Consider the following 14,588-nt stretch of genomic DNA (forward strand, 5'->3'; position numbering starts at 1 on the left):
CTAATTAGTGGGTCTGACTCTAAAGTAGTCGCAGCCTTTGATTATTCAGTGTTGTTTGCCTGGGTGTCTGATCTGCTCGTTTTTAATTGTCATTATTAAGATACAATGAAGAGGGAAAAACTGCACAGACAAAGGGCAAAATATAATGAAATCAACAAAAGAGAGTTAAGCATTTCAATCTATAGCAAAAGCAGAAATATTTATAAATGTCTTATAAATGACAAAATCACGCTGCTGTGCTTTTCTGAATGTCGAATAAAATAAAAAAAAAATACCAGCTAATTAAATGAGATCAGTGTTATCAGATGTTGTCATCGATTAGGAATCCAGTTGGAACAAAAACCTGCAGCCACAGGGGGTCCCCAGGACCGAGTTTGGGAAACGCTGTTCTAAACTGTGGCTGATTAGGTCCTGCCATATTTTAAGAACAGTTGTGGACGGATCCTCAAAGTGAGAATTTGATTTTGTTCCACATCAGCTACCCACTGACGTTATAAATAGTGTCCTGGGATTCTTCCAGTTGAGCAGGAGAAGTCTACCTGTACGTGCCAGTAGTTGAAGTAAAGGCAGTCACAGTTTGTGTGTCCTTCTCCACTTTAAGCCCCTCTGGGAGCCCACCAGACACACAGCGGGTAATGGCTCAGGAGGGATTGGGGCACCGAGGGTCTCTGATAGGCAGAATGTTGTTAATTTGGTGCCCACCCAGAACACGTCGGCCCAGTGAGGCTGAAGCTCAATTGCAACATTCACAGGTCGGATCTCACCCTGAAGACATTGTGGGTAAGTTGACAGGAGACACCGAGGCTCTCGATGGAAGGTTTCAAGTTGAATGCCTGAATGTTTTGCTCATCCTTTCATTTTTATTAACGTTTTTTAAGATTTTCAGATTCGTTCCTCTGACTTGAAACGGCACCCAAACAGAATTGAGACGTGAAGGTCTTGAGCCTCAGATGGTGGCCCACTAAGTCAGGGCCTCCAACTTCCACCAGGTTCTTCATCAGAAGGCGATTCTTGTCATTAATTAATGAAACCCACAGCAGGCATTTCCAGAACTGTTGGTTTTCTTTTTCTGTCAAGATCGGCATTGCCGAGACCACCTTCACCTTCCTTTATTCTCGGACACGGTCAGCTGCTCAGGTGTCTCCTCGTTTTGTTTGGTTGCTAATTACGGAACAAAGAGACGAGTAAGGGGTGTGAATCTTAAATAGCAAATCAATGAAAATGAAGGTAAAAAGTTAAGTAGCAGCAAAAACCCAATCACTAATTAAAAAAACGTTCAGAATGAACACCTGCGGCCCGCCTGAGCCGAACTTGGAGACGCCCGTTTAGTGAACGCCGAGACTTTTCAGGGTATTTGCTTTTCTGACAACACGCTTTTAAGATCCGTCTTGGTAGAGATGGGTTCATGGTGTCCACGGTGGTCGGGTTTGTCCACAGGGCAGTGACACTAATGGACGAGTCTGACAAACTCTCGCCCTCCTCATTCCATTTGTCCACCATTGAGGCTGCTTTGCTGAAATCTGACTTGTCCAGTTGAACGTACCTCACTGTGTTTAATCTCTCATCTCTTTTATTTCTTTGATGCTCTCATCCCAGTGCCAGTCCGTTTCACTAAATGCGTGTGAAATTCCATTCCTGTGATGTCATTCGCCCTGTGACACTTTTTTAAATTCTGTTTCTTTCTTTGTTTTCCACTTTATTTTTGTATGCCATTCTTCAGGTAGTGGCACAGAGACCTCGTTGTCCGAGATTGTGGATGAAAACCTCTGAAAAATCTCGCAGTTTATGTCGTAGGGAAACGAAGTTAAGGCAGTCAGGAAATCTGCAGCTGTAATTAAACACCTTTTGATCTCGGGCGCTACATCGGGCGGCTTTGACGTTCGCCGTTCCTGCCAGGTTTTACCATTTGCTCTTGCGACTGTCCTTTTGTTTTATCCTTTGGCTCACCTTTTACTGGCCCAGTAAGTCTTAGTGATCAGTCCTTGAAGTTCACTGTTTTTCAAGTCAAAGTTATTTCTTTACAAACGTTGGCTGTTTGTGTGGATTTGCCAAGTGAGGTTGTCCATTCCATTATCCACCGCTTATCCGAGGTTGGGTCACGGGGGCAGCAGCCTAAGCAGGGAAGCCCAGACCTCCCTCTCCCCGGCCACCTCCTCCAGCTCTTCTGGGAGGACCCCAATCCTTCCAGCGTGTCCTGGGTCTGCCCCGTGGCCTTCTCCCAGTGGGACATGCCTGGAACACCCCCCACAGGGAGGTTGTGTTCCATTTAAAAAAAAAAAAAAATGATAACCTCGCTTTCCAGAAGAGGCTAACAGGGCGCCACCGGTAAATAGATCCTTAAAAATGTCTGGAAAACGTCCATGATGGTTTACCGCGTTGATCTCACGCACATTGTGAAATCTTAATACATAATTCGCCAGTCTCCTCACTCACTCACGTCCGTCCGAAGCCGAATGCGCAGTCGCCTTTAGCGCAGCTGCCCGAAAAACCTTACGAGACCGACATCGCAGCAGGCAATGGATTTACAGCCGCGAAAATTCAAAGAGAAAGGCGACTTCGATTAAAGCTCTAGAGGCCTGAAAGGCGATTCCGACTACAGCCCGAGGCCTAATTACGCATTCATTCAATACACCTATTTCAGGTTTGTGGTGCTTATACTTATTATATATTATACTATTCCACTCATGCCCGTTTCATCTTACGTTGTCGAAATGGGCTCTTTGTCTAGTCTTATATGAAAATGTCTCTGCGTGGAAGTCTGTCTGTCCGGCCCAGAAGTGCGAGGCTCCAGCGTGAAGCTTAACGAGGCGGCCACAAGTCGATAATACGAGGCTACAGCATGAAGCTCCATCGCCAAAGTGAAGCCAAACGAGAGAGAAACTCGCTTAGCTACTGACAGACAAGGGGTAGAGCACATCCACAAAACAACATCGACATTTTCTTTCCGACAATTCTAATAGTTTCTAGGAGCCCAGGCTTTTCAGAACACGGCTAGTGCTGTATATGCGTCAGTTCTGAATGTTCCCGGCGATGGGTGACAAGCAGGGTTTGTACAGAGTGACGTTTTAGGCGGCACATGAGATGTCTCTTCCTTACTTTCATGAGCTTTTCACTTTCCCTTCTACGCGACACCTGGCTGGTTTGCCTGTTGCCATTGCGTAGAACGCCTAGGAAATGTTTGAAATGTTCATCGTTTCCTACTTTGATGTCCCATTTTCGTTGTTCTGTAGATTTCCTGGGCAGTCTACGCCTGTGCCTAATCTCACACATTGACAGTAACAAATATATCCCAAGGTTCAGCCATTTTAAAAGGAGACCTGCGTGCTCACCGTTGGACTCCTTTTACCTGCCGGGTACGATTTCCTCCAAATCACAGTAAACTGTTTGTGACGCCTGGCTGGTTTTATTTTGATTGACCTTTATAGTTGTGTGAGAACGCGGTGCGGGTCGGCTCCTTGCTCCCTGTTGAACCCGACAACATTGATGGTCATCACCGGGATGAGTGTGGCAGATGAGGACAAAACACACCAAGCAAGGGGACAGTGAAAAGAGCAAGTGCTTTTATTATAAAATAAAAAACAAATCCACAACACAAGTGTCCCAAGTGCAGCACTCAAAGTAGTTCAGTAAAGAAATAAATAATCCGTTAAAAACCAAGTTAAAACAACGCAGAGCTGGAAACTCATTGCGAATCCCACAAGCCCTGGGGCCTTCCTTTTAAAAGTGACGCCTCTCTTGCTCACCGTATTGGGGCCTCGCAGCCCGGAGAGACGCCGACCAGCAGGTGCCCGTCTCAGAGGAGCGACCCACCTGAGTGACGGCACTTGGCTCCCGCTCGCTCTGCCCACCGTCTTGTTTCCTTTCTCCTGCCTTTTAACCTCCGCTCTCTTTTCTTAACCCTTTCACTTCCTTTTCTTTTTCTTTTCTAGGCTGGGGAGCTGATAATAAGGCAGTCAGACTGCCCACACGTGCCAGCGAGGCAGCACGACAGAACGCACAAGCATGTTCATTATTTGTTTATTTATTTATTTATTTAAACAGCCAGTTTTTTTTTTTTTCTGAGCCTCGGACCCACTACGCGACAAACTCACACTGGCAAATAGGAGACGTGTCCCGACCTCGAGGTACACCGTACCAGGAATGGGCACTAAAACAATTCTTTTCAGATCCCTTTTTGTTGTCACAAAGATGCGTCAGAAATGTTTTCTCATATTGAAACTTCAATTAGGTGTTTGTGGTCCAGTGGTGCCCGACTCCCCGTTAGCCTGTACAGGCCTGATATTTTGTCAAATTTATAGAAAACGCTTAACTTTAGCACACAGTTTTGCATGTAGATGTGCACACGGACCACGTTTGTGAAGAAATGACTTGTCGTTGAAGCACGCGGTGGGCATTGCTGAAGCCCGCGCACCCTGAACTGGACTGTGACTGGAGGTCGTGTCCCATTCACTCCTCTGCTGTCCAAACTTGTCACCAGTGCTGTCACATTTTAGTTGTTGCACTCATTCAGATGACAACCCAATTAACAGCAGTAACGTACTGTTTGGTCAGACCTGAGAAATGTGATAACCGAGGGGAGGCCATTTGGCTAATAGCTTAGCTCATCTCGTCCTCATCCCCCTTTCAAGGCTGTCCAGATTTCTGCTTCCTCTTCCTGCCTATGTAGTTTGCTCCGATTCCCACAACTCTTTGCGTAAAGAAGATCCCCTTACTGCCCACTAGGGGTCCTCGGGTACGAGATTCACTGTGAAGTTGAAAGGTCCTCCTTTTTCGATTTTGGAGACTAGCCCACATGGTCTTCTCTACTTGAGTCTAAGCGGGTTTCATTCTCCGAGTCCGTCGGAGTCGACTGATTGATTTTCAGCGGTGTGGTGTTCTGTTTTTGCAGCCCTGCTAACTGCACATCTCTGCGCCTCTCCATTTCCTTTGTTTCCTTACATGGCCCATTAGATTTTCTTTATGCTGCAGTTTCAGGCTGAGTCACACAAATGTCTGGCCATCGTCACCGTCTTAAGACGCCAACTGAGAACATGAGAGCAGCCATTAAGAAGGATATCAGGGAGGTTAAAATACAGCTGGAGAGGAATATAGCGGATAAGGAGAAGAAAACCCTAAGAGTATTGTTTAGTAGTAAAGGAGGAGGTGAAGCGCATCAGGAATAGTGAAGGAGCATTAAAAGATACAGACAGTGAAAGAGAAGACGCTCTAAACTGACGTCTGTCTGACGTTCTCACACCTGAGCAAGTGGATAACCTCAGAGTGGTAACAGGGACTACTAAGGAGGTACTGAGGGATTTGGGAATTGTGGAGAGAGAAGAGCTGCTGAGATTAAATAGGCTGAAATATCAAACAAATCACCAGGAGCAGATCAGATTTACCCTCACGTTCTTAAGGAGGCCAGCGAGTTCAAATAGAAACCCTTGGCACGTATTTATAGGAAGTCACTGAGCACTGGAGAGATTCTGAAGGACTGGCAAATATCATCAAATTCTATAAAAAGGGGGACAGGGCAGATCAGAGCAACTACAGGCCAGTAAGCTTAACATGAAACATCACAGGAAAATTAATGGAAGGAATTATTAAGGAGAAGATTGAGGAACACCTGACAAGGACAGGACAGTCGGCGTGGGTTCAGTCGAGGGAGGTCGTGTTTTACTAACAGGCTGGAACTCTATGAGGAAGAAATAAAAAGATACGAGCAGAGTGGAGCAGAGATTATTGATGTGGACTTTCAGAAAGCATTTGATGAGGTGCCACCTGAGAGGGTGGGCATCAAACTAAAAGGTGTGGCAGGTCAGGGTTATGTTTTTAGATGGGTTGGGTGCAGAATTGGCTCAGACGCAGAAAGGGTGATGGTGTGAGGAACCTCATCAGAACTGGGTGATGTTAAGAGTGGTGACCAGCAGGGGGCAGTGCAGGGGCTGCTGCTATTGTTAATATTTATAAAGGATTTAGATAAGAATATAAAGAACAAGCTGGTCAGATGATGCCAAGATAGGTGGATTAACAGATAATTTGGAATCCGTTATATCATCACAGAAGGACTTGGACAGCAGACAGGCTTGGGCAGATGACATTTAATGTCAGTGAATGTAAAGAATTACACATAGGAAGTAAAAATGTGAGGTTTGAATACACAATGGGGCTCTGAAAATGGAGAGACCACCTTATGAGGAGGATTTAGGAGTCATAGTGGACTCTAAGCTATCGACTTCACGACAGTGTTCAGAAGACATTAACAGAATGTCAGGTTATATAGCGCTTTGATGTGTGGAGTACAAGTCACAGGAGGTTCTGCTTTATGACACACTGGTGAGGCCTCATCTGGAGTCCTGGGTGCAGTTTGGGTCTCCATAAGGACACAGCAGCACCAGAGAAGGTCCAGAGAAGAGCGACTCGGCTGATTATGGGGGGCTACAGGGAATGAGTTAGGAGTGAAGATTAAAAGAGCTCAGCCTTTCCAGAGAGGAAGAGGAGACCTGAGTGAAGTATTTAAAATGATGAAGAGGAGTTAGTCCAGTGGATCGAGACGGGACTTTAAAATGAGTTGAGGACACAGCTGGAAACTTGTGAAGGTTCACACAAACATTAGGAAGTTTTTCTTTACACAGAGAACCACAGAGTAGTGTGGCGGACAGTAAGACTTGAGGGACTTTCAAAACTCGACGGTTTGGAAGAAACAAGTGGACAGGACTGGCGAGCCTTGCTGTGCTGATCGGCCTGTTCTCGTCTCGATTGTTCTAATGTTCTAACTAAATGAAATTTATTTTGCTGTCCCTACGTGAAGCTGCTCGTTTTGTTGCAGCGTCTTGGCGTTAATGTTGTCTCAGTTGTTACTTGCTACAAGTGGCGCCACCGCCAACATGGATTGTTTACCAGATATGTGTAGTAAATGCCCAAATCGTGCCCACTCGCATTATCTGCCGGCACTGAATTAGCCCCATATGAGGGAGTGCTGATGTGTGGAAGTGTGGCGCCCCCTTCCAGGTTGTTTCCTCCGCTTTACCCAGTGTAGCCAGTGATGGTGAGGAGGGCGACCCTGAACGAATGACACCTGTGAGTAAATGAATGAATAGATGGATGGCTGGGCACCTGCAGCCATGTTCAGTCAAATCAGTGGATGAACACACAGCCTTTCTCGAGCTGCGTATGGCGCCACATTGAGAAGAGATTCCTCTCACGGCCATTTCCAACTTCCTCATTCGAATGCGTGAGGCTGCAAGTTAAAACGGTCCGAGCTGAGCCATCACGTCATTCTGCCCTCCAATGGCGTATTTTTATTTCTGCTCTAACTCCCCGATGGGATAAAGACGGCAGCAGCAGAAGTCCTTGACTGCTTTTATGGAGCTAAGCCTTATGGGATTTGTAAGTGATGGCGGTGCTGACATTCACGCCCTTCCTTCTTCACTGTCCGTGGCTGCAGTCCCAGGCCTGTGCCGTCGTGTCTGCTAATTCTGATTTGAGCTCCTCGTGTGACTTGTGACGTCTCGGAGACGGCTGTGACCAGACAGTCCGAGTTGGTGACCGGCCTTGTCTCTCCTGTGGTGGACAGCCTGGCATCTGCACTGAGCATCTTACTTGGTGGGGGGTGGATCAGATTATTTGGCATTGAGGGAAATGTGACCCTCGGTATTTATATTTGAAGTTCAGAGAGAATAAAAATGAAAGGCTTACAGAAATGTCACACGTAACATCAGCAGCAGCGTAACAAAGATAAAGGAAAATGATCCTCCGCCTGTGACTGGGCCAGTGCCGCTTGTAGTGGGGGCCGAGAAAAACTTCATGTTTCAATGTTGGTGGAGAATGGAGGTTAGAAAACATTAAAAAAAAAAAAAAGGGGGGGGCTTCCATGGGGGGGACGGGGGGGACAGTGGGGAGCAAACGCTGGGGGAGAAAAAAAAGGCAAATAACATTAAAACGACCCAAAAAAAACAAATTCCGATTACAGAATCCACTTGTCGGTTATCTAGCTGTGCGCTCAAAGGCTGGTGAATATAAACTTCTGGAACATTCCAGGAACTTCCAGCACTGCATGAAAGTGAAGCACACCTGAACTCTTGAATTGAAGACGGGACTCTTGGCCAATGAGTGTGCAGGGGAGGCGGACCTTCAGCCCAAAAGCTTGCCCTGCGTTTTCATGGCTGATGACATCATGGCTCTACATTCTGGTGACGTAGTGGGCCTCTCGTATTTTTGTATTTTCTACAAATATTAAGTGAAGTTCAGTGTGTGTGTGTGAATGACTGAGCACTCCCATGTGAGAGCTCGCGTGAGCCGTTCTTCTGTGTTTGGACATTCAAGAGCCTCGGGTCAAAAAGGCCAAATCAGACCCTCTGAGATACAGCTTTGTGTGTCGCCATCGTTGTGGGCCCTTAAGTTCTTTCTGATCCGTCCCAGTGAATGAACCAATCAGGATTCAGAAGCAATTTAATTTGATGCCTGCTTTGAAACGAAGTGTTTGCAGTTACAAAATTTCTCACGGCTTCAGATGTCCCTCGGGTGCCGCGGTGGGCAGCACTTGCAAAGCTCACATGGCTGCCATTGTTTGGTGGGCCGCAGTCAATCGCTGCTCAATTCGGCTCCCTCAAGGACCTTATAATCTATCAGCTCTTTCCGTATCGGCGTCACTTAATTCATTATTTGAGTATTTTTAACAGTGTGGCAGGAAATGGCACAAGAATGCCTCTTTGACTTATTCTTACAAACAAAAGGCCTTGAGCGCTTTGAAGGATTTTCTATATTTAGCAGTGAGAGGGAAAGAAAAAAAAACTAAAAGACCACCAGAGTGTTTTGTGCAGGTGGCGCCTGACTATTAGAGTGAGCTCAACTCTCATACTGTGTGGCATAGCGGGTAAGGCTTTGGGTTCAAATCCCACTGCTGACAGACACCAAGTGACCCTCAGCGAGTCGCATCACGCTGCTCCAACTAAACAATAGAAGTTGAAGTGAATGTACTGCAAGTGTTGGGTGAAGACGTCCGACAAACACAAAGTCATAAAAATGAAAACGAGGCGACTCTCTCCATAGACACCCAGCAGAGAGAGCTGAGCTGTGATCTGTCACTCTCGGTGTCACTTAGACACCCTGCACTGCAAACGACACAAAGGAGCTCAGCAGCCAGCAGGCTTGTGGTGGTCTGTTAGGGGGCATCGGCCTAATGAGGTTGTCTGGTAACGCTGCACCCATTCACACTTGAGCAATCAAATTGAAATAATGAACTCTGAGTCCGAAATGAGAGTCGTGTGGCTCTTAGCTGGAGTGCAAGCGTCACTCACGTCACTGCTGGGACTTGGAAAGCGTGACGGGCCGAGTACACATCCCCCCCCCCCCGAGGTGGAGGCATCCTAAGGTGCCACTCTTGGAAGGTGACCTTCCTGATGTTGGGCAGCATCCTTGAAGCCTGGCCAGTGCTTACCAGTGACACCACAGAGGGGCGATGAGGAGCACTAAACAAAGCCTGGTGACTTGACGTGACAGCATCACCACTTGTGTCCAGCATCTCCTTTACCAGCCTGTAATCATTTCGATGCCAGTGGATTACCCCCAGTAAAGTCACCTCTCATTGAACAGTTGGACATTTAAAGTCCTCCTGCTTATTTAAGTATGGTACCCTTTTGTCAAATGTCCGGTCAGGTCAGGTTGGGGACGCACCCACCACATGACAAAACAGCTCAGGATCCTGGTTGGTAACCCCTCTGGCAGACACACGGTCCAGTGCCACCCTCAGCCAGGTGTTATGTTGGCCTGGTCCAGCCGCTCAGATCACCCTCGGGTAATGGCGCCACATTGCAGGTCATGTGCTGAGCAGCACAACGTCACACCAGTGGTACCCAAGGATGCCCTGAAGAGACACAGTGACCTCACTTGATGTTACTCTTGTGTCAGATCTCCATATTTGTTTGTCTCTCAAGGTGGCATCTTCTTGTTTGCCGTCTGGTCGGCTTGCTCTGTTTGTCAGGTGTCCATGAAGCAAGCGCCTTTCTGCGTCCCTCATGTGCCAGTGTGTGCCCTTCACAGTACGCTGGTGTGTTTTTGCAGGCAGCTATCCAGTCTCAGCTGGACGGGGTACGAACGGGCCTGAGCCAGCTCCACAACGCCTTGGGGGACGTCAGCGACATCCAGCAGTCTCTGGCCGATGTCAGTAAGGACTGGAGGCAGAGCATCAACACCATCGAGAACCTGCAGGACGTCAAGGATGCGGTGGTGCAGCACAGCCAGCTGGCAGCGGCCGTCGAGAACCTCAAGAACATTTTTTCAGGTTAGTGGGCCGTCGGGAGTTTGGCCATGAGGAGCGTGTGCCGCTACCGGGAGAGTCGTCGGACCCTTGCCTAGTCTCGCAGTGCCCATCTTGGTTTGTAAAGTCTGTTGTGATGCATCATCAGTGTGTGCTTTCTGACCAATTTAAATGTCTGTGTCATCTTGTTTTAGTGCCAGAGATTGTGCGGGATACTCATGAGCTGATTGAGCAAGGAGAGCTGCTGAAAGCCCACTGTAAACTGATGGACCTGGAGTTCTCCCGAGATAACCTGATGTACGAACAGTACCGCATCGACAGCAAGAACACGCACGACATGAACCTCATCTGCAGCTACTTTGGGGAGACCCAGACCCTCTCGGAGCAGCTGGCCAAACAGCTGTGGATGGTGGTAGAGCGCTCGCTCGTCACCGTCCGCTGCGACCCCACCATGCTGGTGTCGGTCGTCCGAATCATTGAACGGGAGGAGAAGATCGACCGCCGCCTGTTGGAGCGCAAGAAGCAGACTGGCTTCATCCCTCCGGGCAGACCAAAGAAGTGGAAGGACAAGATGTTTGATGTCCTGGAAAAGACAGTGATGACTAAAATCGAGGCCAGTCAGTCCGACACTAGGGAGTCCAACAAAATGTGGCTGGTACGCTTCCTGGAGATCACGCGCAAGTATGTCCTGGATGACCTCCTCGTCGCCAAGAACCTGATGGTGCAGTGCTTCCCCCCCGACTATAGCATTTTCTACATTCTGTTCAACCTCTACCACAAGGCCCTGTCGACGCGCATTGAGGAGCTCATTTCAGAGGATCTGGAAGCCAATGAGATAGTGTCGCTCCTCACTTGGGTACTCAACACATATAAAAGGTAATCTTGACATCTCACAAATGGCCGCGTGTTCGTTAAAACAAAAAAATAAACAACGGGATTGTCTTGACTGTTGGTATGGAGGGAGGGGTTTGAGCTTATCGGGCCACTCTGTCACCGCCCGGCAGAAATGGGCACGTTGGGTGGCGAGGCGATTAGGAATTGTAACTTTTTTGTCACTCCACTTTACAAAATCGACGGGCGTTTCCAGGCTGCCCCTCTTAATCAGTGAGTGGGGCAATGCCAGGACATCTGTAACCCTCTGAGGCCTGGCACACGTGGAAGAAATGACCGTCACACCCTGGGTGACCTAAAACCTCAACGAGAAAACGGGCAGGAGGAAGTTTACATCATAAACCGTTTATTCTCTTTGAAGACGGGAGCTCTCCTGTCACGGGACGCTGTAACTACACGCACCCCTTTGCTGCTGGATGAAAAGTAAAAGGTGCAGAACTCGATCAGTGACATCATACAGAGTTTCTTAGCGTCATTGGCCGGACACGGGGCCACGTGAACCTCACTAAATTATCAGTCAGACCCGCCGATCAGTCGTGTCCAGCGCCGCGCTGTCCAATAAACCGGTCGCTTCCTACCGACGGCCCAGTAAGTTACCTGGAAACGCTTTTACGTCATACGCTGAACTTTGCTAAATGTGCTGAATTACTTTAAGGTATAAAATCCAAACCTCACAACTAATCATTCGTTCGTTTGTCTTATGATGTTTGTTACCACACACACCACAGCGAGAAGCTCAGCCCCTCAGAATGCAGTCCTTCACTTCTGTGCTTGCGTTATCTGCTGGATTGAATAACGATAAGAACGTGAGGTGTCTTCCCAGGACCACCCTGGGTTGCCCGCCATACTGTCATCTTGCTGATTCTTTACGATGTTGGAGTTTTACGTTCCATTTTATACTGAAGAAGGAAACCCATCCCGTTTGAGGAGGAAGATTTAGGTGATCGCTGCAGTTAGAGGGCCGACCCTCCGTCACAGCGCGTGACCCTCTGCTCACACGCACACGCACACCCCTACCTCTCGTGATTTTAGTGTTTTGGGGCTTGTAAAGAATATTCCACATACGGTTTGAATTTGTTTTTTTTTTTTTGCTGACTTGGGGGCTTCACTCGCCCCCCATATCCCCCAACGCCTGCACTACACACGCCAGCCACTTCGTGTCTCAACAAATAACAAATCTGTTAATTCTCGTGGACAGGCCTTCACATTGGGTAGAAACACGAATCAGACGATCGACGTAAATCTGAACAGTATATTTGATCTCTTTTCGCTGTTCTGTTTTTTTCACCGAGTAATAATTTCCGTTTTTTTGCGCTAATGCGATCTTTACTATCTTTTTTTTTTTTTTTTTTTTTGAGACTTTTGAATTTTCGTTCTTCCAGTATCTCTAACCTGCTCTGCCAACGTTTTTGAATTCTTGACGACGTTTTACTTTTGTCTTTTGTTTCCGTGGTTAAATCTCCTGGCACAAAGTCTCGTCTCGTCTCTCCTCCCAAGATTTTTTTTTTGTTATAACAGCGAGATATTCTCGTCTGATCCTAATGCTGATTACATTTCCATGCTGTCATGTCTTTCTTTGCATTTCTTTGTTTTTGAGCGTATTCAGCGTCATCTTATGTTTGTTCTGCCAGCTGTGCCCATTGCCCTGATTGCCGCTGCTCTCGCTCGTCTGCCAGGTCCAAGTCATGTGATGTGATGCGATGCTCCAGAGACGCCACGCCGTTCACCTCATCTACGTTTTTGGGTAAACGACAAACCTTTCAGGTCCACCACCTTGCGTCGCTCCCAGTGATGAGTTGGTGTTCTGGATTTGTGAGACCCCTGGCGTTTAAGCTCAGGGGATTCTGGCCTATGATTACTGCCGTACTACTATCATATTGTATTGAGGATTACGAGGGTCCTGCTCTGTGCATTGTGTTACCTGGCAGGGGGTCTCTCTTTGATTTGTCTTTCCTGAGGTTTCTTCCATTTTGTTGAGGCTGGGGGGCTGTTAAAGCCCATTGCGGCCCTCCTTGTGTGATTTTGGGCTTGTCCTTTCAGTCAGGTGACGTCACCTCGTCTCACCACATTTAGGGTCGCATCAGAAGGAGCCAGTTTTGCAAATGCCATTGCATCCTTAATCTCCAGGTAGTGCCAGTGAGCGCGTGAGGTGCCATGTGTCCCAAGTGCTGTCTGTGCTTTTTCTCTGTGTGTGCAGTGAGGAGATGATGGGCCACCCAGAGCTAATGGAAGAAGTCAATATCAACATTATGGACCCCCTGCTGCCGCAGAACATAGTGGACAACCTCCTCAGCAAATATGTGAAGACCTTCACGGTGAGTCCTCGTCTGCCTTTGAAAAGTGACTGTCTGAGCAGGATGAGGGTGCTTTGCCCATCTTTCTTTTTTTTATGTAAGGAAATGCACACCTTCTTCTTCATCTGCTCCTCCTCCTCCTCCTCCTCCCTTTAGGGGTCGCCACAGCAGATCATCTTGTTCCATCTCTTCCTGTCCTCATCATCTTGCTCTGTCACATTCACCACCTGCATGTCCCCTCCCACCACAGCCACAAACCTCCTCTTAGGCCTTCCTCTTCTCCTCTTGCCTGGCAGCGCCATCCTTACCACCCTTCTCCCAATATGCCCAGCACCTCTCCTCTGCATGTGATAGAAGCCATGGTGGCTACCAGGCCGCTGCAGGTTTTCATCCCCACCGATTCCTCCTCCTTCTTGGCCTCCTGTCACTTCCCAGTGTTCACGTTTTTTTGTCAGTCCAGAACTTTCCAGCTTGTTATGCTCATTTGTGCAGAGTGATTCAGTAATTTAGATGCCTGAAGATGATGATTTTTAGGTTATTTATGGCAACATTTACTAATTAACACTCAAGTGTGAGACACTAATATCGCTGCAGTTTTTCTGAATTCTTGATCGGCGATGGCCTGCTCTCGTCTTTGAAATGCACTCCCATCAGATTGAAGTCCTGGTGGCTCCCATGTTGATTGCAGACACTCTGAGTTTGTGCCGCTGGCCGTCTCTGTTCTGAGTGGCCACTGAAAGTGACCCCCCAGCTCTAACCCTTTTATTTAGGACATCATAACAAGGCACAGCCCAAAGGGACACATGACAATACACTTGACCCGCAGTTTCATGTCGGCTTCTTTTTTATTTTCTTCACAGTCCAACATCACCGGCTGGCTGCGCAAAGCCCTGGAAACGGATAAAAAGGACTGGAATAAGGAGACGGAGCCCGAGGGCGACCAGGACGGCTACTACCAGACCACACTTCCTGCCATCGTCTTCCAGGTGTTTGAGGGTCTTTAGTGCCGCATTTGGGGGGGGGGGGGGGGGGGGCGCCATGTTGAATCACAGTCTTCTTCCCTTTTGTCTCTTGTGAGGTAAGTTGACTTGCCCACCACGCTTTGTGTCACAAGTTTTCCTTTACTTTGCTGGTTGCTTTTCGTGAACTCCTGTCAGTTTTGTGTCTGC

General features: G+C 47.8%; 1 protein-coding gene across 1 annotated transcript in view; it reads left to right on the top strand.

The window, feature by feature from the left end:
- Positions 1–14,588, top strand: part of exoc3 (exocyst complex component 3) — a 39,974-nt gene that overhangs the window by 7,266 nt on the left and 18,120 nt on the right. Inside the window, exons 3-6 of the mRNA XM_028790860.2 lie at positions 10,039–10,258; positions 10,429–11,110; positions 13,323–13,440; positions 14,280–14,405. Coding sequence (XP_028646693.1) covers positions 10,039–10,258; positions 10,429–11,110; positions 13,323–13,440; positions 14,280–14,405 — 1,146 coding nt within the window. The remainder of the gene's footprint in view (positions 1–10,038; positions 10,259–10,428; positions 11,111–13,322; positions 13,441–14,279; positions 14,406–14,588) is intronic.

This window comes from Erpetoichthys calabaricus, chromosome 6, assembly GCF_900747795.2.
Source record: "Erpetoichthys calabaricus chromosome 6, fErpCal1.3, whole genome shotgun sequence".
In the NCBI taxonomy this organism is placed as follows: Eukaryota; Metazoa; Chordata; class Cladistia; order Polypteriformes; family Polypteridae; genus Erpetoichthys; species Erpetoichthys calabaricus.